Source organism: Dipodomys merriami, unplaced genomic scaffold, assembly GCF_024711535.1.
Source record: "Dipodomys merriami isolate MVZ:Mamm:240054 unplaced genomic scaffold, mDipMer1.0.p SCAF_767, whole genome shotgun sequence".
NCBI classification, from domain to species: Eukaryota; Metazoa; Chordata; class Mammalia; order Rodentia; family Heteromyidae; genus Dipodomys; species Dipodomys merriami.
In genome coordinates, this window is record NW_027206365.1 from 187,544 (window position 1) to 215,139 (window position 27,596).

Here is a 27,596-nt window from a genome sequence, read left to right on the forward strand (position 1 = left end):
GGTGGGGGCGTGGCTTCGCCCCCTCCTCTCCCTCACGTGACTCCGGCGGAGTGCTCGAAGCCCGGGCCGCGCATCCCCGCGGGGTCTCCCGCTCCCCGCCGGCGCCGCGGTATTGTCTGCCCGGTGACCGGTCGCCCAGCCTGGTGGTTTTTATTTGCCCGGGTAGCGTGGGGGTGGGGTCTGGACGCCATAAATACCAGGGAATCTAGGGGGTGCCCGCGGCGGCGGCGGGGCGGGGTGGGACGTCGCAGGGGGTGGGGTACAGCGGGCTTCCTCGTCGCCCCCCTCCCCTTAAAGCTCCACGCGTGCATCGCGGTAGGCCCGGTCCAGGGCCCACTCTGGCTGGGAGTCGCCGCCCCCTTCGCGGGCCAGGCGCGCCATCTCTTGCTGGAACAGGGCTTGCCGCGCCCGGCTGGGATCCACGTTGATCCAGTTGTTGGCGATCCACTTGGTGCCTCGTGTTACCAGGCAGCCCCCGTGCAACGAGTAGTCGTCCACGTCACCCACCCAACCTAAAGGAGGGCGGTGGGGACAAGGGACAAGGTTGAGAAGGGACCCCCTAGCAGGCTGGATGTGGGCATGCGTGAGCTCAGGGGGGATGGGACAAAGTGGAGGCAGGCCCAACAGTGACCTATTCATGTCTTGGGGAGCCCATGTCCAAGCCTAAGGCTTCCTTGAGGGCCCATCATTTGGTTCACTAACATGATCAGCATCACTGGCCCTGTGAAACCAGCCTTGGCTGGTGAGAGATAGGTATGCCCCCCCAAAGCAGGAACATGAAGGCATCAGAGTGGCAAGGGCCAAGCTAACCCAAGAGGTTGCACAGGTGCTGGGGTAGCTTACTGAAATCACTAAAAGGATGTTGTTTGGAAAGGCACCAAGGTCAAGAAGCCCATCTGGGAGGGCGTTGAGAAACAGCCCTCCAAAATGGCAGGGGGGGACGGGTAAGGGAAACCTGTTGGCCTGGCCATGGCCCTCACCTTGCCCATCAGGCAGGTAGTTGTACCAGAAGACTGCCGTTCCCTGCCGGGGCTTGACACGCAGATTCCCCTTGTCACAGTGCCTCCGAGTGTCCCGGAGATCAACGTTATCCTGAATTAGACTCTGCGGGAAAGTGGATGGAGTGTTTGAAAGCCTCCCTTCTCATCGTGTGGCCAAGGCGGCCTGAGGGAAAACAGCTAGACCGGCCCAGGGGACCACTTGGGTCCTCCTCCCAGGTGTGGAAGAGGTGGACACCCTACACTCGCCCAGGGCCCTGCCAGCCCACAAGAGGAAGAGTTGGCCCTTACCATTTCATCGTAGGTTCTGTTGTCTGCTACTGGGAAGACAGTCTCGCCCCCACCGGTGACGTTATTCAAATAAAACAGCACGGTCATGTAGCTGTAAGACAGGGGATCTGCTGAGCAGGTCCCCAACTGTTGGCTGTTTCCAGGGGCTTACTTGTAAGCAACATAAAATGCCCAGGTTTCCAGGGACCAAAGGGTTAAGATGACTGACAATGGGGTAGACTACCGTCCAGTGTTCCCCTAAACCCTCCTTCCCACTAATCCTGTCTCTTTGTGTGTGTGTGTGTGTGTGTGTGTGTGTGTGTGTGTGTGTGTGTGTGTGTGTGTGTGTGTGTGTGTGTGTGTGGATTTTGTTTGTTTATTTGATGGCTTGATTTTTGTCTTATGATCATACTGAGCTAAATTACTGACCAAAGCCCAGGCTGGGAGAGGTAGGCTTGGACAATCAGCAAGATTATGCAAAAGATCTCCTGGGGAACAAGAAGGGGGCTGAGCTGAAACAGCTAGATGCAAAGGAGATGCTTAACTTTCGGAGAGAAATTCTGAGAATTCTGGCAATGGAGTCAAGATCAAATCTTGGGGGAAGGGTGGCAAAAGATCTGACGGCCCAGCTGGAGGCCTCATTTCAGTGCAATTATCTCCGTCTACACTGCCTTGAGACAGAATGGCTAGCAGTCACTCAGCAGAGATTTGAGGGAGAATTAGGGACCTCATTGACTAACAGTGGTCCAATGATTATGCCCCGCCTGCTAGCCTGGCAATGGAAGCCCGCCCCCTGGTGGGAAGTACTTGCCGACAGGAGGTCTCGAAGGGTACAGACTCATTGGCTACCAGCTTGGTATGGGAGCAGATGGTCTCTGGGTACACAGGCCCGCTGTCCACATGGGCATGGTAGTGGCCTCCCTCACCGTATCGCACAACCTGCAGTGGCTCACTGAGCTCCACGATCTCTGGTGATAAGCGAGTGAGGCGCAGCACCCTGGTGAGCAGTGGACATTCAGTCTCCCAGGGAAGAAGGGCTTCCTCATGAATGCCAAGCATAGGGGGAGGCACTGCATTGGATAAACTGAGATTTCCACTAAACTGGGAGGAGGAGGAGGAGGGAGAGGTGAGGCCTTCCTCTCAAGGTGATTTTTTTTTTTTTTTGCCAGTCCTGGGGCTTGGACTCAAGGCCTAGACACTGTCCCTAGGCTTCTTTTTGCTCAGAGCTAGCCTTCTACCACTTGAGCCACAGCGCCACTTCTGGCTTTTTCTGTGGATGTGGTACTGAGGAATCAAACCCAGGGCTTCATGCATGCTAGGCGAGCGCTCTACCACTGAGCCACCTGCCCAGCCCTCAGGGTGATTTTTGTGTATTTCCATTCTGGGGCTTCAACTTAGAGCCTGGGGTCTGTCCTTTAGCTTTTTCGCTCAAGGCTGGTATACTCTACCACTTGGAGCCACAGCTCTATTATTTCTGGCTTTTCGGTGGTTCACTGGAGCTAAGAGTCTCATGGCCTTTCCTACCTGGATTGGCTTTAAACCATGACCCTCACACCTCAGCTCAGATCCTCAGAGCTCAGATCTCCTGAGTGGCTGGAATTCCAGGCACTGGCACCTGGCTTCAATTTTTTTTAGAATGTGTAACTAAAAGGACTTCTGCAGAAGGCCCTGCCCCAGGGAAGAGAGCTCCGGGTGCTCACCTCTGGCGGATGGAGCGCATGACGTGGTGGGCGCCCTCACCCTGGTACAGCCACGTGTGGTGGCTGTTTCGCACCAGCTCACTCGACTCGGCTTTATGGTTCCTCATGTATTTGTGGAAGTCTCGAAGGTCCACACTGGAAAACTCCTGCAGACTCAGCATTCCTGGACAGAGCATGCGTCATCAGTGCCCGTCAGGCCCAAGGAGGGAAACCATAGTGGCAGGCAGTACCTCCCTACCTACCCCAAAGGCAGCAGCAGCCCCTGGCCTCAGGCACTGGGGGGCCATGTGCACTTGTCCCCACCTGGACTCTTGGGTCAGATGAACCTGGTTTCTGTCACATCGGGCCCTAAGGGAAGACCCAGAGAAGTTTGTTTTCTGTTTAAGCCTTGACTTGGTCCCCAGAAGGAAGAAACCCAAACCCCTACTGAGCAAGTGCGAAAAGGGGCTCCAAAAGGAGGCGGAGCTACCTGGCCAGGGCCCTAGGCTCTAGGAGTGTGGTGGCCACGCCCCTAAGCTGTAGAGAGTGGGAAAGACAGAGCAGTGAGTGCTGGCTCTCCTTCCAGGACCTTCCACACTGTATAGAGTGAAAGTTGGGCTAGATCCTAGAGGGACTCTTCATGAGTGGAACTCACTTAGCCAGTCCTTCCTGATGGGTTGCCACCCACCCTAGCAAATAAATCCTACCTAGAGCCCCCCCACCCCCAGCAAGGAAGTACTCATGCTCCGGTCCTATAACAAAGCAAGGGATCCACCCTTTGAGGGTTCTAGGAGAGAGCCGGGAAGTTTGTTCTATGTTCTTCAGGCTGAGTCACCATCTACCTAGCTTCCTGAGCTACTGAGCATTCAAAAGCTGCAGCAGCTCTGTTTTGGTGGCAGTATGACAGCCCCCTAACCACAGGCCACAAGCCAAATTCTTCCATCTAGCTTCATTCACCTCTGTCAGAGGAGGGCAAAAGGTCTCCGGGAATTGCCCCCCTAGATTGTCACCAAGGAGCCTGGGTAGGGGCTGGCTGACTGCCTACGTCCTGAAGGTGCAGGGCAAAAAACACCCCTTCACCTCCTGTATCTGGCCACTATGGAAAGGGGCGCGTGAGGTTCTCTACTGTTCAGGTAAGGGCTTAAGCTTCCCAGAGGGGAATAGATAGGAGGCGTGGCTCCCAGGGTCAGAGGTGTGAAGGGGCGCGAGCTCACCATCACCATCAGGATCAGCCTTGATTGCTGAGTACATCTCCTGAATGCTCTCCGGAGTCATCCACCATCCGTTTCCCAGACGAGTCTGAGCCAGAACCTAAAGCACAAGAGGGTCGGTCCCTCAGTGGGATGAGCCCAGGGGTGGAGGCCTCGGAGCACAGATGGCTGAGTTCTTGCTGGAGAGCCAAGGGTTCAGTGATGGGACATAGGTGGGGACACAGGCCAGAGCCCAAGGCCCCTTAGGCTGATAGGAGGTTCAACAGAGGTTATCTGTGAAGGCCAGAAAGAGGGTGGACAAGAGGCCTGAGGGCGATCCACAGTCCCAGTCCTGTTGGAATGTTTCTGGCTCAAGGGAGAGTGGATAGACCATGTACTTCAGGTGAGGATTGGGGGACAGGCCAGGGCCTGGCTATCCCAGAAAAAATAGGCACTAATGGGAGGCCTGTCCAGGACATGGCCATAAGGACCTCCACAAAGACCAAGCTCAAGCTGGGTATCGGTGGTTCACCCTGTAATCCTAGCTACTTAGGAAGCTGAGATCTGAGGATCACAGTTCACAGCCAGCCCGGGCAGGAAACTCTTATCTCCAGTAAACTACTCAGAAAACTGGAAGTGGCTCTGTGGCTCAAGTGGTAGAGCGCTAGCTTTGAAGAAAAGCAGCTCAGAGACAGTGCCCTGGCCCTGAGTCCAAGTCCCAGGATAGGCACCAACCAACCAAAATAAAACAGGATGACCCTGAACCTGTGCAAATAGATCTAGAATGGCATCTGACTGCGGTGTGAACTTGACTGAGTGACGTGACCAATGGGGAGGTAAAGCTAGGTACTCCCTCTCCCAGTGCCTACTGAGGGCCCAAGATCCCAACCTCTCGGAGTTGCAGGTGACCATCGTGGTTCTGGTCCAACAACCGGAAGAGGTCCAGCTGGCTGACCTGCAGAGTGCTCATTGCTTCCTCATACTCTTCAGTGGGTAGGATCTGGCTGCGCTGTAAGCCCTTCATCTGGGCCAGGTGGATGATGAGGCGACACTCCTCATCGCTCAAGAAGCCAGGGATTTCTGCGGAAGAAGGAGTGGGTGAGGCAGAGGATGGAATCAGAGCACTGTCCATACTGCATCTTTCTCCTGGATCCCTGCAGGACTTTTGGGATGTGAGAGCCGCCATATGTGTGGAGGGCTTTCCAGAACACATTTGCTCTGCCCTGCAGTCTGACTTGCTTGAGTTGTCCTGCAAGTGTTGGCCAGTGTGTAGAAGTACGGATGACAATCTACATTGTTCAGAAAGTTCCTGGAACAAGTTCAGTCTGCTTGGAGCAGGACTGAAAGCCAAAGGACGGGCTTGCCTCTTTTTAATGTGCATATAAGTTTATAATAGAGAGATGGTAGGTGACCCTTGCTAGCTTTTTTGGTTTTTTTTTTTTTTTTTGCCTTTTAGCATGATTCAAATTAAAATGAAGGGTGGGAGCTGGGACTGTGGCTTAATGGTAGAGTGCTTGCCCAGTATGCATGAAGCCCTGGGTTCGATTCCTCAGTACCACATACACAGAAAAAGCCAGAACTGGTGTTGTGACTTGAGCAAAAAGAAGCTCAGGGACAGTGCCCGGGCCCTGAGTTCAAGCCCCAAGACTGACAAAAAGAAGAAGAAAAAAAAAAAAAGAAGGGTGGGAGAGGTATGATTCAAGTGGTAGAATTCCAGCCATGAGGGACAAAGCTGAGTGAGAGCAAGAAAAAGGCTGAGTTCAAGCCCCACTACAGGCAAGACCAAAGCACAAGAACCAAAAGCTGTAGGCCAGTTCAAGGGCCTTGGCCTCCATGTTCCTGAATAACTGGGTGCTGATCATCTCACTGTGGCTATGTTCTCATACAAATGTTAAGAAGTGCTTTAAAGCTGCTCTTGCTGAGCCAATGAATTAATCAGGAGCAGGGCTGGCAAGGTGGCTCAGTGGTAGAGTGCTTGCCTTGCATGCATGAGGCCCTGGGTTCAATTCCTTAGTACCACATAAGCAGAAAAAGCCAGAAGTGGCACTGTGGCTAAAGTGATAGAGCACTAGCCTTGAGCTGAAGAGATGAGAGACAGCGCCCTGGCCCAGAGTTCAGGCCCCACGACCGACAAAAACAAAACAAAAAACCTGATCACAGCAGATCATTCTGGGATGGCAGAGATTCTGACCAAAGGCATCTCCACTCCCCTTGGCAATCCATGAGGATCCACCAACACAAGCAAGTTTGGTAATTTGCCCAGGGCCACCCAGGCTGTTGTACCCAGAACTGAAGCACGTGACCAGACCCAGCTGCCGGAGCTAGGTGACATGGTCCCAGATATTTTGACACTAAAAATGAGACAAAGGGCCTGTACCTCCAACCCTCAAACTTACCCAGCGGGCATGTGAGATAGCAGTATCAAATGTCACCTTTCGGTATTTGTATATAACATTAAAAAAGCAAGCCAGAAAAGGAAAAGCAAACACAGACCCAGTTTTGTTTTTTCCAGTTTATTAGGTATTAGGTGCCATCTCTTCAATGCCCTCTACACCTCCCCGCCCAGACCCCCATGTGCTGATCAAAAGCTCAGTCAGCAAGCCAGGTACCAGTGGCTCATACCTGTCATCCTAGCTACACAGGGAGCAGAGATCTGAGGACCATGGCAGGAAAATCTGTGAGACTCTTTTTTGTTGTTGGTGGAGGGGGAGTGGGGGGGCTTGACCCCTGGGCCTGGGTGCTGTCCCTCAGCTCTTCAGCTCAAGGGGAATGCTCTACCACTTGAGCCATAGCGCCACTTCCGGTTTTCTGGTGGTTAGATGAAGATAAGAGTCTCATAGACTTTCCTGCCCAGGCTGGCTCTGAACCATGATCCTCAGATCTCAGCCTCCTGAGTAGCTAGGATGTCAGGCTTGAGCCACTGGCTCCAGACTCTTATCTCCAATTAAGCACCAAAAAACTGAAAGTGGAGCTGTGGCTTAAGCCATAGGGTGCTAGCCTTGAGCAAAAAAGTTCAGGGACAATAGTGCTCAGGCCCTGACTTCAAGCCCTAGGGCTGGCAGAAAGCAAAAACAAAAACAAAAGCCCAGTCAGTTTAAGTAGCTTCCAATGGGTACCTGTTAGACCTCCTTTCCTAGAAAACCCTGGACCTTACCTTGTGAAACCCAGGGCAGAAGAAACAGGTAATGAAGGGAGTGTGCTAAGCCAGTGCTGGTGGCTCATGCCTATCATCCATCCTAGCTACTCAGGAGGCTGAGAGCTGAGGATCACGATTCAAAGCCAGCCTGGGCAGGAAAGTCTGTGAGACTCTTATCTCCAGTGAACCATCTGGAAGGGGTGCACTCAGAGTGGTAGTGTGTTAGCCTTGAGCAAAAGAGCTCCGGGACAGCAGCCTAGGCCCTCAGTTCAAGCCCCATGACCAAGAAAGAAAAGAAAAGAAAAGAAAAGAAAAGAAAAGAAAAGAAAAGAAAAGAAAAGGAAAGGAAAGGAAAGGAAAGAAGGAAGGAAGAAAGAAAGAAAGAAAGAAAGAAAGAAAGAAAGAAAGAAAGAAAGAAAGAAAGAAAGAAAGAAAGAAAGAAAGGAAGGGGGGGGTAAGGGAGGAAGGGGGAGGGAGGGAGGGAGGATGGATCTTTCCTGCCTCTGCTGGCCTCAAGCCTGGATCCTAAGATCTCAGCCTCCTGAGTAGTTGGGATTATAGGCATGAGCTCTGGTGCCTGGCTGAAGAGTAATTTTATTAGTATTCCTGGCAGAAGGATGCAGGTGCCCATGGGACAGAGATACCAAAGTCAGGGGACCCACCAATAGTGAGCATGTGGGTATGGGCCCTTGGTCTGTTCAGTCCCCAGTTCAGGCTGGGGACCAGAGCCATCTTTACAGCCAGGTGTGGAAACTCTAGCTGCTCAAGAGATGTCAAGAGATAGAACTAAGGCCCATCTAGTGGCCTTTTCTCCCAGAGCTGAGCCACAAGGCTCACGGCCCTCCCTCAGCCGAACCTACCCTGTCAACAGCAGTCCCTCAGTGCCTGGGCAGAGCCAGCCCATCCCAGAGCATCTGGGTGACTATCTGTAGCAGTAATGAGCTCTTTCTGAACTCAAGGACCAGGGCTGGAGGTGTGGCTTAGTGGTAGAGTGCTTGCCTAGCATGCATGAAGCCCTGGGTTCCATTCCTTAGTAGCATAGACACAGAAAAAGCCAGACGTGCTGCTGTGGGTCTACGAGTAGAGCACTAGCCTTGAGCAAAAGAAGGTCAGGGACAGTGCCAAGGTCCTGAGTTCAAGCCTCAGGACTGTACTCCTGTGCCAGCCTGGACAGAGACTGAAATGTCCTGGAAGCTTTTCAGGCCCCAGAGGGCCCTCCCTTTGAGATGGGGGGTGAAGGCAGCCAGATGGAGGGTGATGTGCACTGGAAAGCTAGGAAGAAACCTGTGTGATTGGGGAGAAGAGAGGAGAGATGAGGGAAGAAGAAGGGCTTAAATATGAGATGTGGCGGCCCAAGCTAGTGGCAGGGCTGTTGCTAGGTGACCAAAGTGTCATTGCCTAGCAACCGCCAAGCATTCCAAGCCACAAGGCAATGCTAAGAGCACAGAAAAGAGTCATTTCCATCCTCCCCCCACCACTGAACCTCCCCCCCATCATCCACCCCATATGGCAGCACCTGTGTGAAGCTATACAGGCCAATTGCATGGCCTCTTATGGCTACGCCTGGTCAACCATGTGAATCTTGGCACATCTGTTATAAGTCTTCACCACCACCCTACTCCTTTCAAACCATTAAGGTGAAACAGCCGGGCACTGGTGGCTCATGCCTGTCATCCTAGCTACTCAGGAGGCTGAGATCTGAGGATCACGGTTCAAAGCCAGCCTGGGCAGCAAAGTCCATGAGACTTTTTTTTTTTTCTGGTTTTGAGGCCTGAACTCTGGGCCTGAGAGCTCTTCAGCTCAAGGCTAGCACTCTACCACTTGAGCCACAGCGCCACTTCCGGCTTTCTCTGCTTATGTGGGGCTGAGGAATTGAACCCAGGGCTTCATGCATGCAAGGCAAGCACTCTACCACTGAGCCACCTTCCCAACCCTCCATGAGATTCTTATCTCCAGAAAACTGGAAGTGGCGCCGTGGCTCAGGTGGTCTACCACCTCACCTTGAGCTGAAGAGCCCAGGGACAATGCCCAAGCCCAGAGTTCAAGCCCCATGACCGACCAAAAAGAAAAAAATTCCAGTTGGGTACCAGTGGATCATATCTAGCTAGCTACTCAAGAGGCTGAGATCTGAGGATCATAGTTTGAAGCCAGCCTGGGCAGGAAAGTCCATGAGACTCTTTGTTTTTTGTTTCTTTGTTTTACAAGTCCTGGGGCTTAAACTCAGGGCCTGGGCATTGTCCCTGAGCCTCTCTGTGCTCAAGGCTAGCACCCTATTACTTCAGCCACATTTCCCCTTCTGGCTTTTTCTATTTATGCAGTCCTGAGGAATCAAACCCAATGCTTCATGCATGGTAGGCAAGTACTCTACCACTAAGCCACATTCCTAGCCTCCATGAGACTCTTATCGCCAATGAAGCAGCAAAAAACTAGAAGTAAAGCTGTGGCTCAAGTGGTAGAGCACCATCCTTGAGCAAAAAAAAGACAAACAAGAGTACAAGGTCTGGAGTTTAAACTCTCAGCACTGGTGCAGGCATGTGCGCGCACACACACACACACACACACACACACACACACACACACACACACACACACACACACACACACACACACACACACACACACACACACACACACACACACACACACACACACACACACACACGAGAGACATGTTAAAAGCCAGATCACAGCACCCACACAGAATTGGTATCCATTCTGGACTGCAGTTGTTTGTCCCCTGTATGTACATTCTCCTGTATACCCAAAGCCACCTGATCCAATACAGCTGGTACCTGGTACCAGGGCCATGGAAATCCACAGTTGGCTGAATACAAGTGACCCCATCACCAGTGCCAAGAACTAGAACTACAGGGGCTGGGGCTTTTCTTTCTTCCCTTCCTTCCATTCCTCCCTCCTTCCCTCTCCCCCCTCCTCTGTCTTTTTCTTTTTTCTTTTGGCCAGTTCTGGGGCTTGAACTCAGGGCCTGGGCATTGTCCCTGAGCTTCTTTTACTCAAGGCTAGCACTCTACCACTTGTGCCACAGCACCACTTCCTCTGTGTGTGTGTGTGTCTGTCTGTCTGTCTGTCTGTCTGTCTGTCTGTCTGTCTGTGTCTGTATGTGTGTCTGTGTATGGTACTGAGGAATCAAACCCAGGGCTTCATGCATGCTAAGCAAGCACTCTACCACTAAGCCACATTCCCAGCCCCTCTTCCTTTCTTTTCTTTTTTTTCTTGTTGGTTGTGGGAGTTGAAGTCAGGGCTTGGGCACTGTCTCAAGGCTAGCACTCTACCACTTTGAGCCATAGTACCACTTCTGGTTTTCTGGCGGTTCACTGGAGATAAGAGTCTCTCTTAAGCCTTTTGGCCAGAACCACCATCTTCCAGTAATTTGCCAAAATAATGAACACAAAGGGAAAGAGGAGAGGTACTTGATACATGTTCTCTAGGCCCTTCAGGAAACATGGAGTTGTTCCTTTGGCCACATACATGAGAATCTACAAGAAGGGCGATATTGTAGACATCAAGGGAATGGGTACTGTTCAAAAAGGAATGCCCCACCAATGTTACCATGGCAAAACTGGAAGGGTCTCTAATGTTACCCAGCATGCATGCTTTTGGCACTGCTGTGAACAATCAAGTTAAGGGCAAGATCCTTGCCAAGAGGATTAATGTGCGTAGTGAGTGTATTAAACACTGTTAAGAGCCGAGATAGCTTCCTGAAACGAATGCAGGAAAATGACCAGAAAAAGAAGGAAGCCAGAGAGAAAGGAACCTGGGTTCAACTGAAGCTCCAGCCTGCTCCACCCAGAGAAGCACATTGTGTGAGAACCAATGGAAAGGAGCCTGAGCTACTGGAACCGATTCCCTATAAATTCATGGTCTAAGAGATGTAAAAAAATAAAAGACTGCTGGACTATTAAAAAAACAACAACAACAAAAAAAAGAGTCTTTCTTGAACTTTCTTACCCTGGCAGGCTTTCAATATCGCTCCTCAGATCTCAGCCTCCTGAGTAGCTAGGATGAGAGGTGCAAGATCACAAGCCAAAATGGCCCAAGATTCAACTAGGGCAGAATATGTCCTGTACTTCAGAGCTCTTCCTGAGTAAGCAGGGGGGCGGGGGTAACAAGGCAGGTTAGACTATCTGGCAGCTATGTGTACAGGGCAGGAAAGACTATTGCTTTATGTCTTTTACAAGTCCGTGATGACAGCCTAGCCATTGTCTTGCAACTGCTCATATGCTCCAATACCCTAAATTGAGTCTCAGGGTAAACAAACAGCTTCAAACAATGGTTGGGCAGGGTTTAGCTGGTTGAGCTTCAGACAGACCCATACATACCTGCTTGTCCTTTACTGAGTCGATGGCTCTGACAAGCAGCTACCCAAGGGGGGGGGGGTGGTGGTGGTAAGCAGCTACGGGGGGGGGGTGGTGGTGGGGTGGGGGGTGGTGTGTGTGTGTGTGTGTGTGTGTGTGTGTGTGTGTGTGTGTGTGTGACGCAGACCATGCAGGAAACGACATTCATTTGCTCAAAGTTGCACTGATATATACATTAGAACTTTCTCTACACTGAGCCTCCTGTGTTTGTTGTGGGCCCAGAGATCTGATACAGCTGGGTGTTTGTTTTTCTTAAACTGTAAAAGAATACCTTTGGGCTAGGCAGGGTGACTCATGAGTGTAATCCCAGCTACTGTGGAGCTGGAGATCAGGGGGATTAAGGCCAGGCCAGGCAATAAATAAATAGTGAGACCTCCCCCCATACTCATAAGCTGGGCATAGCAGTGTACATTCATCAAGGTATTGGTTAAAAAACCAGAAGACCCTACCTGAAAAATTACTAAAGCAAAAAAGGGGTGGGGGCATGGCTCAAGAGGTAGAGGACCTGCTTAGCAAGCACAAGGACCATAGTTCAAAGCCTAGAAATCCAACACAGACACACACACACACACAAATTAGCTCTCAAAATCCTATTTGGGTACCAGTAGCAATGACTCATTTACCTTAAATAGTTAAGGAAAATGGATTCAAACTTGTGCTGGCTCAGCGGAGGGGCCCCAGCTGCCTTTGGAGAGAGTACCAAGTTAGAAGGGGTAATGGTGGTTATAGACAGGAAGACAGACAGCACCCAGACCACCCATTGACCCAACGATGATCAGGAGACATAACTCTATAGACACACCACCAGCACCAATGAAAGCAACCTGAAAAAGCAACTGACCTTTAGAGACAGAGACACAAATAAGCCCAGGAAAAGCCTACTATCCCTTCCTATAGCTCACATCTGGGGCTTTCTTCCCCTCCTTGAGATGTAGCATCTGGGGTCTGACAGGTTTGGAGTCAAGAACTCTAGGGCAGAGCAGGAAGAAGTTACATTCTGCCTCCTCCCTCCTTATTTATTTTTGGTCTGTCTTGGGGCTTGAACTTGTAAGGTCCGCTCCTGGATGGCGAGCAGACTCCACCCTCCTCGCAGCGAAGTCTCCACCCAGTACCTGCGTTACCTAGGCAACTGGGATACCTGGAAGAGGTCACGTCCGCATCTGCTGAGGTCACATCCTAACCTGATGTGGCCACACCTTTCTCCCACCTGATCCCACTTCCCCTTACCTGGCCACACCTTTCCCCGCCCATACCCTAGATAAGGGCTAGCCCAGGCCCAGACCTCTCTCTCTTTTTCTCTCTCTCCTCTCTTTTTTCTCTCTGTTCGTTTCTAGCTCTTGCTGCTCTTTTCTTGCTCTCTTGCTCTCTCTCTTTCCCAGCCACGTGGAGTGCCAACCTTGCCTGGTCCCAGCAGATCTACCCCTTACCTGAATACCACGTGAGTGCTACTGTTCTTACCCCTCTCTCTGCTCTTTTCTCTCTCTTTCCTCTCTTCCCAGCTCTCTCTCATTCCCAGGCCTTTCCCAGCCACGTGGAGTGCCACCCTTGCCTGGTCCAAGCAGGTCTACTAAATAAACCTACCCCTTATCTGAATACCACGTGCGTGCTGGTGCTGTTCTAACTCGGTTACCTCTTTTTAAAAACCTAACATAAATGGTGCCGTGACTCGGATAAAGGCTTAAAGTCAGGATAGCTGGGATTTCTCTGTTTTTTTTTTTTCCCTCGTTTTTCTTTTTTCTTTTTTTTGTTCTTCCCTTTTTGCTCTGAGGAATACCCGCAGTTCTGACGGCCTTTTGCGAACCAGTCTGTCTGCGGTGGAATCAACGCATCGATACCATTGCTGCCTTCACATCCACGTCCACACTTCTCTACTCTGGTGAGTGAAACTACTCTACGGCTCTCTGTTACTCAGTCTCTGTCCAGACGTGGCGCTACGCCCGAGAGCTCCTACGGCCTTTAGCTGAAAGGCGGTCACCTCTGAAGCCGAGGACGCTTGGCTTTGGGGGCTTGGCCATTTCTCTCTAGAGGGCTCTGGGGGAAGTCGGGACGCCGCTTCTGCCTGGTCAGCTCTCCTTCACTCACCAGACTGACTCTCCTACTCATTTAATGGGGTGCTACGAATCACGCCTGAGCCGTGAAACCCCTTTGAAATGTCTCCCGCGCTCCCTGGAAAGCCAGAGAGCCTCATTTTTATGCCATTCTCAGAAGCACAGTTTTTGCTACTGCAATGGTAAATGGTCAGAAGTTTAATTTCAGGCTTTTTGCTCTCTCTCTGCCATTCATGGGCAACTTTCTACCCTTTTTTTCTACAACTTTTTGGCTTGTGCCTTGAAGAGTGTGACGCAGGCTGGGTCCCAGGGACCCCCCTCTAGGTTCCCTCTCAAAGGCTAGCCAATGTAGGCTTAATCTATTCAGGCTTTCTTTGCATTCTTTCAGAAATTCGCCATCTTGAATCCGCCATCTTGGCCACGTGGTGGGTTAAGGGTTTGGCCCCATCTGACCCTTAACCTTCCACTAAGTTTACTACTCCATCTATTCTAAGGTGCCTTGCTAACAAGTTGCTGTTTTCACAGGCCCTAGTAACTGAGGCCCAACCATCTGATGTGCTTTGTTAGCAAAGATGTCTAAATGTTGTCAAAATTTTAGGTTTTGAGTTTTGCCTTTTTTGTTTTGTGTTGTGTATTCTACTACTGACTACATGGTTCTAAAATACTGGGCATATCTATGCTAAAATTTTCATCACATCTAATGAGTTTTGTCATTTCAGAATATTTGTTGGCAATTCTTGATAAGAACCAGGTAAGCTCTACTTATTCTACTTGATCTCCTTGTTGCTTTAATTGAAAATAATAAAGGGCTTTTGTGGCAAAGATTTCAGTTCAAAGCCAGCTCGGGCTAAAAAATCCCTAAGACTCCGTCTCCCAGCTAAACTCTGCAAGTGGTACTATAACTCAGTGTGGTAGAGTGGTAGCCTTGAGCAGAAGTGCTCAGGGACAGTGCCCAGGCCTTGAGTTCAAACCTCCTTAAATACTAGTGGTACTATAACTCAAAGTGGTTCAGTGCTAGCCTTGAGCGGAAGCGCTCAGGAACAGTGCCCAGGCCTTGAGTTCAAATCTTGAATACCAACTGGGACAAGCCATCCCAGCAACGAGCACCTAGACTCAGCCAGTCTGGGGAACAAGGGAACGTGGAAAGGAGTAAGAGGAGATGATGTCACATCAGCTACTTTGTGCCTGCCCTTTCAAAATTAACCTGAGCCGGGAGGTCAGTAGAAGTAAGAAGCCTGCCCATCCAATGTCTATACCTGTCTACCTATTAACTAAACAGGGATTTATATTCTTGCCTTTGTCACCTGAATTCTCTACCTAGTTGCCAGATGTCAGAAGTAACTAGGGACATTTCTACCAACATTTTCAGCCCCAAGTCCTTCCTCTTGCCATTTATTTGCTCTCTAGTATTTTTTTTTCCAGCCCCTCAATGCTCATGAGACTTCTCCAGATTTCATCTAAGGACTCAAGCAACCAAGGGACAGCTGCTGTTCACTGCCTTCTCTGGGAGGAGACCAAATTCCAGCCTTTTACCCCTATTGTCGACGCCCCTTGTCAGCAGGAAGTAGCCAGAGAGAATCCTCGCCCTATTTCATGATTATTAAAAGGCTGGAATGTAAGGTCCGCTCCTGGATGGCGAGCAGACTCCACCCTCCTCGCAGCGAAGTCTCCACCCAGTACCTGCGTTACCTAGGCAACTGGGATACCTGGAAGAGGTCACGTCCGCATCTGCTGAGGTCACATCCTAACCTGATGTGGCCACACCTTTCTCCCACCTGATCCCACTTCCCCTTACCTGGCCACACCTTTCCCCGCCCATACCCTAGATAAGGGCTAGCCCAGGCCCAGACCTCTCTCTCTTTTTCTCTCTCTCCTCTCTTTTTTCTCTCTGTTCGTTTCTAGCTCTTGCTGCTCTTTTCTTGCTCTCTTGCTCTCTCTCTTTCCCAGCCACGTGGAGTGCCAACCTTGCCTGGTCCCAGCAGATCTACCCCTTACCTGAATACCACGTGAGTGCTACTGTTCTTACCCCTCTCTCTGCTCTTTTCTCTCTCTTTCCTCTCTTCCCAGCTCTCTCTCATTCCCAGGCCTTTCCCAGCCACGTGGAGTGCCACCCTTGCCTGGTCCAAGCAGGTCTACTAAATAAACCTACCCCTTATCTGAATACCACGTGCGTGCTGGTGCTGTTCTAACTCGGTTACCTCTTTTTAAAAACCTAACAGAACTCAGGGCCTGGGTGCTGTCCCTGAACTCTTTTGCTCAAGGTTAGCACTCTACCACATTTATTTATTTATTTAGTTAGTTATCTATTTATTTATTTATTTATTTTTGCCAGTTCTGGGACGTGAACCACTTGAGCCACAGCACCACTTCTGGCCTTTTCTGTTTATGTGGTACTGAGGAATCGAACCCAGGGCTTCATGCATAGTAGGCAAACACTCTACCACTAAGCCACATTCCCAGCTCCATGCACCAGCACCTGTAATCCTAGCTACTCAGGAGGCTGAGATCTGAGGATCGCGGTTCAAAGCCAGCCCGGGCAGGAGAGACCGTGAGACTCCTATCTCCAATAAACCACCAGAAAACCGGAAGTGGCGCTGTAGCTCAAGTGGTAGAGCGCTCGCCTTGAGCTGAAGAGCTGAGGGACAGCGCCCAGGCCCAGAGTTCAAGCCCCACGACCGACAAAAAAAAAAAAAAAAAAATATTTTCCTCAGGAAGGCTCACCTCACTTACCTATTAAGAGTTTTATCACCACCCCCTCAGGTAAAATTCTGCCTTGTCTACAATTAATTGTCTCACTTCCTAACATGGCTACACCACAGAGAGTTAATTATTTGTTTATCATGTTGCCTTTCCCTTCCTTTGTCAGTGTTTAGGCTGTAGTGAACAAGGGTGTGTTCCAAGTACCTAAAACAGTACTTGACATAGGTTTTATAGTTAATCAGCAGCAAGAGTACTGAGGAATTGAACCTAGGGCTTCATGCATGCTAGGCAAGTACTCTACCACTAAGCCACACACCACAGCCCCTGATGAGTTTTTGTTTTTGCCAGTCCTGGGTCTTGAACTCAGGGCCTGGGCACTGTCCCTGAGCTTCTTTTGCTCAAGGCTGGCACTCTACCACTTGAGCCACAGCACTACTGCTGGCTTTTTCTGTGTATGTGGTACTGAGGAATGGAACCCAGGGCTTCATGCCTGCTAGGCAAGCACTCTACCACTAAGCCACATGTCCTGGTCCCCTGATTGGGTTTGAATCCATTTCATCACTGAACTAACCACTGCTGCCTCACTTTACCCATTGGCCCGAGAGAAAATGCGAGTTGCATTCACATTACAGGGGTGTGTTAGGAACGAATGGAAATAGCATGGTGCTGGGGGTTCATGCCTGTCATCCTAGCTACCCAGACGGCTAAGATCTGAAGATCCTACTTTGAAGCCAGCCCAGGCAGAAAAGTCCATGAGTCTCTTTTTTTTTTTTTTTTTTTTTTTGGGTCCGGTCGTGGGGCCTGAACTCTGGGCCTGGGCGCTGTCCCTCAGCTCTTCAGCTCAAGGCTAGCGCTCTACCACTTGAGTCACAGCGCCACTTCTGGCTTTTTACTTATGTGGTGCTGAGGAATCTTACCCAGGGCCTCGAGCATGCAAGGCAAGTGCTCTACCACTGAGCCACCTTCCCAGCCCCTCCATGAGTCTCTTATCTCCAATGAACACCAAAAGCTGGAAGTACAACTATGGCTCAAGTGGTAGACTGTCAGCCTTGAAGAAAAAAATAAATTTTTTTTTTTTTTTTTTGTCGGTCGTGGGGCTTGAACTCTGGGCCTGGGCGCTGTCCCTCAGCTCTTCAGCTCAAGGCGAGCGCTCTACCACTTGAGCTACAGCGCCACTTCCGGTTTTCTGGTGGTTTATTGGAGATAGGAGTCTCACGGTCTCTCCTGCCCGGGCTGGCTTTGAACCGCGATCCTCAGATCTCAGCCTCCTGAGTAGCTAGGATTACAGGCATGAGCCACCAGCGCCGGCAAAAATAAAAATTTTAAAAAAGCTCAGGGACAGTGCCCAAGCCCTGAGTTCAAGCACCAGTATTGGTGTACACGCATGTGTGTGTCTGTGTGCACACACGTACCTACACCCAAATGAAATAATCACATGAAGCCTATTATGTAATAAAAATCTCAGAAAACAGAAACTATGATATGGTTCTAAATGAGGTCACCCTGAACAAATTCTGCCAGCCATAGATAATAGAAAGAATCTGTGGAATGGTGGAGTGCTGGGAGCAAATGGTCAAGCTCTCTGGTAGGCTTGGGGGCACACTCCCATTTGTCATCAGATCCCAAAGTCTACTTTGGAAGTATGATTTCCCCAGAGGCCCTGAGACCAGTTGGCAGCTGGTTATCAGTCTCCAGCCCTCTCCTCCTTCTAGGTAACAGGACTAGTAGGGGTAGAAAATGTTTGAAGACAATTTAAAAAAAGAAATCAAGTTTAGCAGGGTGCTGGTGGCTCACACCTATAATCCCAGCTACTCAGGAGGCTGAGATCTGAGGATTAGGGTTGAAAGCCAGCTTCAGCAGGAAAGACTCATCTTCTAGGAACCACCACCAAAGAACTGGACGTGGAGCTGTGGCTCAAAGTGGTTGAGCACTAACCTTGAGCAGAAAAGCTCAGGGACAGTGCCCAGGCTGAGTTCAAGCCCCACAAGAGACAGAAAAATAGATAGATAGACAGACAGACAGACAGATATCTATATAGATATCTATAGATAGTTGTATATATATGTATATATACATATATATATATATATATATATATATATATATATATATATATATATATATATGTTCTCAGGGTCACATTGCCTAGCTTTGTAATGGAGGAATCTGCTGCCAGGATGTATTGAGGGGGCGGTGGGGGTTTGGGGAGAGGAGTAAAAAGGTCATCCCTTCACCCCATTAAGATACAGGAAGCCCTACTTCACTTGGACAATCCCTCTGGATAGATAAAAGGGAGGGAGGGAGGGTTCATTTTCAAAACAGAAAGCACGCTGCCAAACAGGAACCACCCTGCACTGCTGTCACCCACTCACCCACCCACCCACCCACCCACCGTCTCAGGACGGTACTACAGACTTACCAAACAGCAGCGGCTTCAGACTGAGGGTTCGGATGAAGTGATCTTTGTCTGTGACCAGCTGGACTTTGCGTTCGTACCCCACCTACAAGGAAAGGCACACAGCGGGTGGGTAGAGCTGGGGTGCCAGGTGGCACTGGGTGGTAGCAACATCTGGCTGCAGATGCGCGCGCATGGGGCTGACCCCCCTCCCCCCAGTCAGTCAGGTGCAGAAGGGGTGGAGGGGTAAGAATAGGGATGGGGAGGGCAGGAGGAGGGACAGGGGTGAGCGACCTTCCCCTCGGGTTGGGCCTTGGAGAGCAATAGGGGTGCTGGGGGGGGTCCTCACCTTGATGCCCTCCAGCCGAGGGAGGGGGCTCAGAGCGGGGGCCGGGGGAGGGTCTTCCCGGGCACGAGGCTGGGGTCCCGGGTCGGTGGTCTCGTCGCCGTTACTGTAGTGCACGAACAGCAAGAGCGCCAGCACGTTGCCCAGGTACAGGTGCACGAACACCATGAGCACCAGGAAGTAGGCGCGGGAGCAGATGCCCCGCGGTTTGCACAGGGGCCGCACCGGCGCGTCGCCCTCAGCGGCGGCGGCGGCGGCGTCGCCGAGGCCCGAGGCCACGCCAGCTGCGCGGGGCTCCGGAGACGCCCAGGCCACACCCGCAGTCAAGGCCTCGGGCCTCGGGCCTGGGCTCGTCGTCGTCGTCGTCGCCGCCGCCGCCATGGCAGCTAGGTCGCGGCCCGCGCGCGTCCGCGCGCCTCGGGGGAGGAGGGGCCGCCGCAGGGTCCGGGGTGGAGGTGGGGGGGGGGGGGAGGACTCGCGCTGCGCGGCTGCGCAGTAGCGGAGACGCGAGACGCCCCGCCCGCGCGCACGCAGCGCCGTTGCTAGGCGACGGTTGCTGGGAGACCTGGAGGGAGGGGCGGGGAAGAGCTCGGAAGAGATGCTGAGCCTCCAGGGTGGAGATCTGCCGTTTCTCTGGACTCCCGGGGAGTGTCCCAGGGAGGAAGGGAAGGAGGAGGAGGAGGAGGAGGCAGGTGACTCAGTACTGCGAGGGGGGGTCCAAAAGCTGAGAGCGCGCGAGGAGGAAGCAGATCCATGCCCTGATCTTGGGGGGTTGGAGTTTCTTAAAGGTTCCACCTCTGTCATCAGACCGACCCCCTCCAGTCGTGGGCAGAGAGGAATCCTGGTGTGCACGGGTCGCACAGGACGGTGGGTTTGGAGCCTGAGGTAGAGAGGAATGCTGCAGGAAATCATTCCGGGCGTTAGCAGGTGCTGAGTGCATACGAATTATGGCTCAAAACTGGCACATGCAAAGAAGAGAAGGGGTGGGCTGGGAAGGTGGCTCAGTGGTAGAGTGTTTGCCTCGCATGCATGAGGCCCTGGGTTCGATTCCTCAGTACCACACAAGCAGAAAAGGCCGAAAGTGGTGCTATGGCTCAAGTGGTAGAAGGCTAGCCTTGAGCCAAAGAAGCTCAAGAAGCTCAGGGACAGTCCCCAAGGCCTTTGACTGGCAAAGAAGAAAGAAGGAAGAGGAAGAAGAGGGGGGGGAAGGAGGTGGTAGCGGAAGAAGAGAGAAGGGAGAAGAGGAAGTCAGAATCTGGTTGCTCATGCCTGTAATCCTAGCTATTCAGGAGACTGAGATCTGAGGATCATGGTTCAAAGCCAGCCTGAGCAGAAACATCTGTGAGACTCATCTCCAATTAATTACCAGAAAGTTGGAAGTGGCGCTGTGGCTCAAGTGGTAGAGTGCTAGCCTTGAAGTGAAGGGACAGTGTCCAGGCCAAAAATTCAACCCCATGACAGACAAAATCAAAAAACAAAAACAAATAGCACTGGGTTTGATTCCTTAGTACCACATGAACAGAAAAGGCCAGCAGTGGTGCTGTGGCTCAAGTGGTAGAGTGCTAGCTTTGAGCAGAAAAAGCTCACCAACAGTGCCCAGGCCCTGAGTTCAAGCCCCAAGACTGCAATAAAAAGGAGGAGGAAGAGGAGGGGTTTGTCTACAGCTCAGAAACACACCCATCACACCCAAGGAAAATTAAACTTGGATTCACACACACACACACACACACACACACACACACACAAATGGGATATGAGGACATAGTGGTCAGATGCCAATATATTTTTTTTTTCTCTTGCAGTCCTAGGTCTTGACTCAGGGCCTAGGTGCTGTCCCTGAGCTCTTCAGCTCAACGCGGGCTCACTACCACTGGAGTCACAGCACTTCTGGCTTTTTCTATGTATGTGGTACTAAGGAATTGAACCTGGGGCTTCATACATACTAGGCAAGCACTCTACCACTAAGTCACATTCTCAGCCCTGATTGACTTTATATCCAGTGCCCAAAATGCAGCCTGGCATAAAACATGGCATTCAAATGTACATGGGAAATCTAGTTGTTGTCTCCTCATTTGGAAGATCTTCAAGAGTATAGCACAAATGTCCTGACCTGTCTGACCACTCATCTGTCCAGATGGCTTTATTCCTGGGTGCTTCTGTTGCTGGTCTTGCTATCCAGTAAAAATATTTATTAGTAGCCTGTTGCTGGTGGCACATGCCTATAATCCTAGCTCCTCAAGAGGCTGAGATCTAAGAATCATGGTTCAAGCCACCACAAAATGGAAAAGTCTGTGAGACTTTCTTCTTCAGTGAACCACCAGAAAAACCAGAAGTGGTGCTGTGGCTCAAGTAGTAGAGTGCTAGCCTTGAGTAAAGGAGTTCAGGCACAGCACCCAAGCCTTGAGTTCAAGCCCCATGACCAAATAAAAAAAGTACTCATCCCTCAAGGGCTAAAGGCTCCTGAAGGGTAGACCCTGTCCTTGTTTATAAGCACAAGACATGTTACACCTGAGGAATTAAAGCAGGGTGTGAAATTTCTAGCTAGCTTCAGTTGCACAATATCTACCATTTTGGAGTTTTCACAGTACCCCCAAGCTTCTTACCACTAAAGTTGCTGACATCGCTGACAACACAAATCAGAACCCAAACCCTTTAAGTGCTTAGACTATTGATAGACCATCTATATTTAGACCACCTAACCACCTAGATTTAGACCATCTATACTTCTGTCCCAGGTTGTGTCTTTATAACCCTCAGGCCCCCTAGGGTGTTATGGCCCCCTCCTATTTATCCCCATGTCTGGGTAGAGGGACTCGAGGCCTTTTTTCTTTTGCCAGTTCTGGGGCTTGAACTCAGGGCCTGGGCACTGTCCCCGAGCTTTTGTTCAAGGCTAGCGCTCTATCATTTAAGCCACAGAGCCAATTCTAGCTTTTTCTGTGTAGGTAGTACTGAGGAATTGAACCCAGGGCTTCATGCATGCTAGGTAAGCACTCTACCACTAAGCCACATTCCCAGCCTGGAACCCAAAAGGCAGTGAAGAATTCAGCCTGCACCCAAGGAGAGTTGATACTTCTTTCACAGCTCCCCAGAAGGCAAAGATGACAACAAGAGGGCTCTCACTGGCCAGACCATTTTGGGGGCTCAGAGGGGTACCTGGGACTATTTGAAAGAAAACTATACACATCTTTATAATCAGAAATTTAAGTTTATTTTGAATAAACCACTCAACTTGGAGCAGATGACATTGCCTCAATTCACTTTTCTTGGAAGAAAAACAAAAGAGATTGGATAAATTCATAAAACACTTGTGTTTTTCTTCTACCCTTGGCAGGGCAAAAAAAAAAAAAAAAAGTAGTTCGGCTTGATCTTCCCATTTTCCTGATGATGTTAACAAAGGACAGCCACTGGGGGGCGACAGAAGCAGATCTCCACAGGCTACAGGCTGCAGCTCTGGGCTCAGTTTCCCGCAACTCCCAATAGTCAACTTCACAGCTTGATGGAAGTACGGAAGATGGCAGTTGGGCAGTCCAGAAAATGCCCAAAGGTGACTTACGATGCAGAGCTGTAACTAGGGTCCTGGGTCACGCTGGAGCCACAGAAAGGACTTCATGGGAGAGGCCCAAGGCCAAAAAGTCCAGGTGTTGACATAGCACTATTTCCCTCTGGACCTTGTGGCAGGCACTCTGTTCACAAGAGACACCCCCATAGTCTCCCGCCCCCCACACTTTTGGGTTTGTTTGCTACCCTTCTAACTTGTTCTCCCAATCTACCCCACAGTCTTTCCCTTTGCTGGGGGATGACACGAAGAGACAAAAACCTGAGGAGAAAGGGAATGTGCGGCTGGCCATAAACACCGCCACAACTGTCCTCTGCCTTGGAGAATGACTTTGTTGTACAGCTCACGTGGTACCTGGCAAATGGTTGACTGGAGGTGAAAAGTGTTATGAATATCAAAGAATCGCAACGATAATATTCACAGATTTCCCTATAGGCTCTCCTCGAAGGGGAAGGAGACCCTGTCAAGTATAGACTGCTGGGCCAGTCTCAGAGGGAGAGGCACGAAACAAAGCCATGGAAACCGCAGAGATCACAGATCTAACTTTTCCAAGGCCCAGAGGACCAGGTTCAAGACAGGACGGGCCCACCAGGCAAGCTGTTTCGTTCTTCTGCACATGACTTGTGTACAAGCGATCCCTTATCCTCAGGCCAGTTCCTTTGAGTAAGGAGGTACTGGGATTACAAAACAAGGACTCTCCTGATCTTTCAAAGACTCCAGACTCTAAAGGTTGGGTCTTCTGACAGCTGGAACCAAGTAAGGCGGGGAACATACCGCCACCCTAGCTCCAAGCAGCATGAAAACAAATTGGGCAATCCTAGCTCTAGAGCCAGGAAGGTCAAGGCCCCTAAGAGGGTTATGCCACACTCTGACCCCTTATGTGACCCATGGTCAGAGTTTCACCCCTTGAATACTGGCACAAAAGGAGGGACCCAAGGTAAAGCCAATTTCCTTTGGGCCAACCAAGAACAAAGGAAGCACCTTGCTAAACCTGTGTCCTCTACCATGGGGAGGCCACAGAGCCCACTTATGTTCTTCCATGGCTTCTGGCCTCAGCCAAACTCAGGTAAACTTTACTTTCCAAGAATAGAGATGAGCCCATTAGAAGAAAATCCTGTTCCTGTGTTGTCTCCTCGCTGCTCAGGCCAAGACACGAAGCACAATGTGACTCCATGCTTCATGCCTATTTATACAGGCCAACTCAATTCCTCGCTAGGCCACCCAGGTTTTTCCCACAGAACTTCCAGCTTGGGGGCCAAAGGCTGGAAAGCAGAGGCCACCAGGGATGCCCCTGGCAGGCTAGACATTCTGACATATGGTGGGTGGGCAGCCTATAATAACATTCTAAGGAAAATAGCTAGAGGGTAAAACACTCCAATGCCAATTTAATTTATTTTTAAAAAGGGCTCTGTTATCCTATGCTTTGCCTTTGTGTGTGTATGTGTGTGTGTGTGTGTGTGTGTGTATAATTAATTGTATAACCTTTGAAAATTACATAAGTTGTAATGATCTAATACTATGAGTAGCCATTCAGAAAACAAACATTCCCTCCCTCCCAACAATCAATCATCCAAGGAGGATGTAAAAGTCCTGAGGGGGGGAAAAAAAAAAAAAGAGGCAAAGTCAACATGACCTCGACCCTGGTAGAAACTAAAAGCAAAAAAGATGAGAAAACAAAATTGACTAAAGGAGGTGTGGTTGCCAGTGTCTCTCAGGAGTTGGGGCCCTGGCTGTCTTCTTTCCTGGGGTTGTGAAAGGCAGAGCCTGCAGCATGCAGTAATGGCGGCTGGGAGACCTCACACCTACATCTTGCTCACCCCGGCAGGTCATGCCCAGCTTAGGTATCATGGAAATCCTTCAGCAGGGTTCTCCTCCGCTGCTCTGCTATGTGCATCTGGTTCTCCAGGTCCTGCAGAAAGGAGGTGACAGGAGGGTTTGCATGGTCCCAGGACCCACAGCAGCAGCAGCAGCAGCAAGGAAGTAAAGCCACACCCACCAGGTCTGAAGCTCCTCCCACCCTCCTGAGCATTTAGCTTCCCGTACACATGCCAATACCCTGTGTCACCAGCTGCCACACCAGTTACCTGCGAGAGGCCAGCAGGTACTTACCCCTCTGTCATAGCTGTCTGCACGCTCCACTTTCCATGACAGGTTTTCGATCTCAGCTTCCAGCTGAGCCTGCTGGTATTCAAACTGTATGGGTAGAGCAGGAGTGTCAAAAGGAGAGGGGGCTGTAGCCGGGCAGGGCCTGCAGATGGAGGGGCACATGCAGCACCTCAGGCTCGCATGAGCTAGCCACAGTCCTCACACTGTCTCAGTACACACTATGCAGTCCACACAAAAGTCTTACCAAGGGGGGGGAGGGCAAGGTCACGTTTGCCCTCTACCCCCCAAAGGTAAAAGAACTTAACAGCCAAGGGAAAGAAATGCTCCACCTAGCCAGGCATCAATGGCTCATGCCTGTGATCCTAGCTACTCAGGAAGCTGAGATCTGAGGATTGTGGTTCAAAGCCAGGCCAGGCAAGAAAGTCCATGAGACTCTTATCTCCAATTAAACACCAGAAAACTCAAGTGGTAGAGCGCTTGCCTTGAGGTGAAGAGTTGAGGGATAGCACCCAGGCCCAGAGTTCCCATGACTGAGTCTCACAGAGACTTTCCTGCCCTTGCCAGCTTTGAACTGTGATCCTCAGATCTCAGCCTCCAGAGTAGCTAGGATTATAGGTGTGAGCCACCAGTGCCTGAATCATTTTTCTTTGTTTTTAAAACCCTTCTACAAATCAAGAGCCTTTGAAATCAAACCATTTGACAGTAATTATGCAGCTAAAGGAGAAAAGCTTTTATGCACAAAGGTTTTCCTCAAGGTTTCTTACAACCGTGAATACCAGAAACAACAAATGAATGATACTATAACAATTATAATGGATCATTTATGCAACCATTAAAAAAAAACAAAAACGACCATTTACCAGTCAGGTAAATAGCAAATGATGAAATAATCACAAAAAACAAAACAAAAAAATCCTGTTCCAACAATAAAATACTGAACGTGCATATATCTTTCATGACATGTGTACACACACACACACACACACACACACACACACACACACACACACACACACACCACACAAACACACACACACACACACACACAAACCAGTTGGTTTTGCTTTTTGTTTATATTTGTTTTTTTCTTGTTGGTCATGGGGCTTGAACTCTGGGTCTGGGAGCTATCCCTCAGCTCTTCAGCTCAAAGCTAGTGCTCTACCACTTGAGCCACAGCACCACTTCCAGTTTTCTGGTGGTTTTTTGGAGATAAGTCTCACAGAGACTTTCCTGCCCAGGGTGGCTTTGAACCTCCATCCTCAGATCTCAGCCTCCTCAGTAGCTAGGATTACAGACATGAGCCACCAGCGCTGCTGCCACCACCACCACCACCACCACTAAAACAGGTAGCTTCAAGAGGTAAATGTGGAACATTTCCCCAAAGGCAGGGAGGGCTGTGGTCATAGATCTTTTCAAAAAGCCAATTCGTAGCTCACTGAGATAGACACTGCGTATGTCCAGAGTACAAATGAAATTTTGCTACTAGGCAGTTTTGTTTTCCCCTCTCCCCTGCTAGTAAGGGCACTCTGAAGCTGTCAGACAGAATGGACAGATTACATTGACTTACCAGCTTCTTCCTGGGGCCAGATTCCATGTAGTATGCATATGGGTAGGTGTACTGCAGGGTGTATCGGCACTGCAAATAGGAGAGAAGAAAAGGAACTTGTGACTGTGATTCTAACTGACCTGCATTTCAGGTGGCTCTTAGAATTCTTAACCTCACCATGCAAAATTGACCTGGATCTAGATATGGGCCTTAAAGAAATGAGCGCAACGGGGCTGGGAAGGTGGCTTTGTGGTAGAGTGCTTGCCTAGCATGCAGGAAGTCCTGGGTTTGATTCCTGAGAACCACATAAACAGAAAAAGCCAGAAGTGGTGGTTGGCTCAAGTGGTAGAGCGCTAGCCTTGAGCAAAAGAGGCTCAGGGACAGAGCCCAGGCCTGAGTTCCAGCCCCCCCACCCCCCCGACTGACAAAAAGAAAGAAAGAGAAAGAAATGAGAGCAAACTAAAGAAAGGGTAAGCTAGAAGAGGATATGGGGGGAAAAAAATGGTCACAGAACATACTCCATTCCTTTTTTTTGGGGGGGGGAAAGGGAGGGAGGCCTTGAATTAAGGGCCTGGGCGCTGTCCTTGAGCTCTTTTTACTCAAGGCTAATGCTATATACCATTTTGACCCATTGTGTCACTACTGGTTTTCTAGGGGAAAGAGTCTCATGGCCTTTCCTGCCTGGGCTGGCTTCGAACCATGATCCTCAGATCTGAGCCTCCTGAGAAGCTAGGGTTATAGGTATGAGCCACTGATGCCTGGCTCCTTGTTCCTTTTTTAAACTGACTTTTTACCAGCAGCTACCTCATGATTTTCCCCTCTAGAGGTGGACATCGGAGTCTACATATCTATCTCACCATGTGCCCCAAGACAAGTAATCCAGAAAGGGAACAAGAGAAAAACGCTCTAGTTTTTCCTACGGTCAGACAATGGGACATTCTTCTTAGAAATCCCACTGGGAGGAAGTGGTGCTGTGGCTCAAGTGGTAGAGTGCTCGCCTTGAGCTGAAGAGCTGATGGACAGCATCTAGGCCCAGAGTTCAAGCCCCACGACCGACAAAAAAAAAAAAAAAAAAAGAAAGAAAGAAAGAAAGGGGCTGGGAAGGTGGCTCAGTGGTAGAGCGCTTGCCTTGTATGCCTGAGGCCCTGGGTTTGATTCCTCAGCACCACATAAGCAAAAAGAAAAAAGCCAGAAGTGGCTGTGGCTCAAGTGGTAGAGGGGTAGCCTTGAGCCAAAGAGCTAAGGGACAGTGC

General features: G+C 50.3%; 2 protein-coding genes and 1 pseudogene across 5 annotated transcripts in view; 1 reads left to right on the top strand and 2 right to left on the bottom strand.

Annotated features, from left to right (window-relative positions):
* Positions 1–126: 126 nt before the first annotated feature.
* LOC138818478 (transmembrane prolyl 4-hydroxylase) lies at positions 127–19,531 on the bottom strand. Its single transcript, XM_070009380.1, has 9 exons — positions 19,139–19,531; positions 18,814–18,895; positions 5,027–5,217; positions 4,162–4,258; positions 2,969–3,131; positions 2,080–2,265; positions 1,290–1,380; positions 981–1,104; positions 127–512 (listed from the first exon to the last, which is right to left on the bottom strand). Exons 1-9 carry the CDS (start codon positions 19,514–19,516, stop codon positions 292–294), a joined length of 1,533 nt encoding a protein of 510 aa, XP_069865481.1. The 5' UTR covers positions 19,517–19,531; the 3' UTR covers positions 127–291.
* Positions 10,673–11,157, top strand: LOC138818483 (large ribosomal subunit protein eL21-like; annotated as a pseudogene). Its single transcript, XR_011369150.1, has one exon. The product of XR_011369150.1 is annotated as a large ribosomal subunit protein eL21-like (transcript).
* A 2,789-nt stretch (positions 19,532–22,320) lies between the features above and the next one.
* The window catches only part of LOC138818491 (E3 ubiquitin-protein ligase ARIH2), a 51,439-nt gene continuing 46,163 nt past the window's right edge, over positions 22,321–27,596 (bottom strand). For all 3 annotated transcript variants that reach the window (XM_070009410.1, XM_070009411.1, XM_070009412.1), the window contains 3 exons: positions 26,365–26,433; positions 24,801–24,884; positions 22,321–24,600 (listed from right to left, as the gene is read on the bottom strand). In XM_070009410.1, the coding sequence (XP_069865511.1) occupies positions 24,529–24,600; positions 24,801–24,884; positions 26,365–26,433 (225 nt within the window). In that variant the 3' untranslated portion in view covers positions 22,321–24,528. The remainder of the gene's footprint in view (positions 24,601–24,800; positions 24,885–26,364; positions 26,434–27,596) is intronic.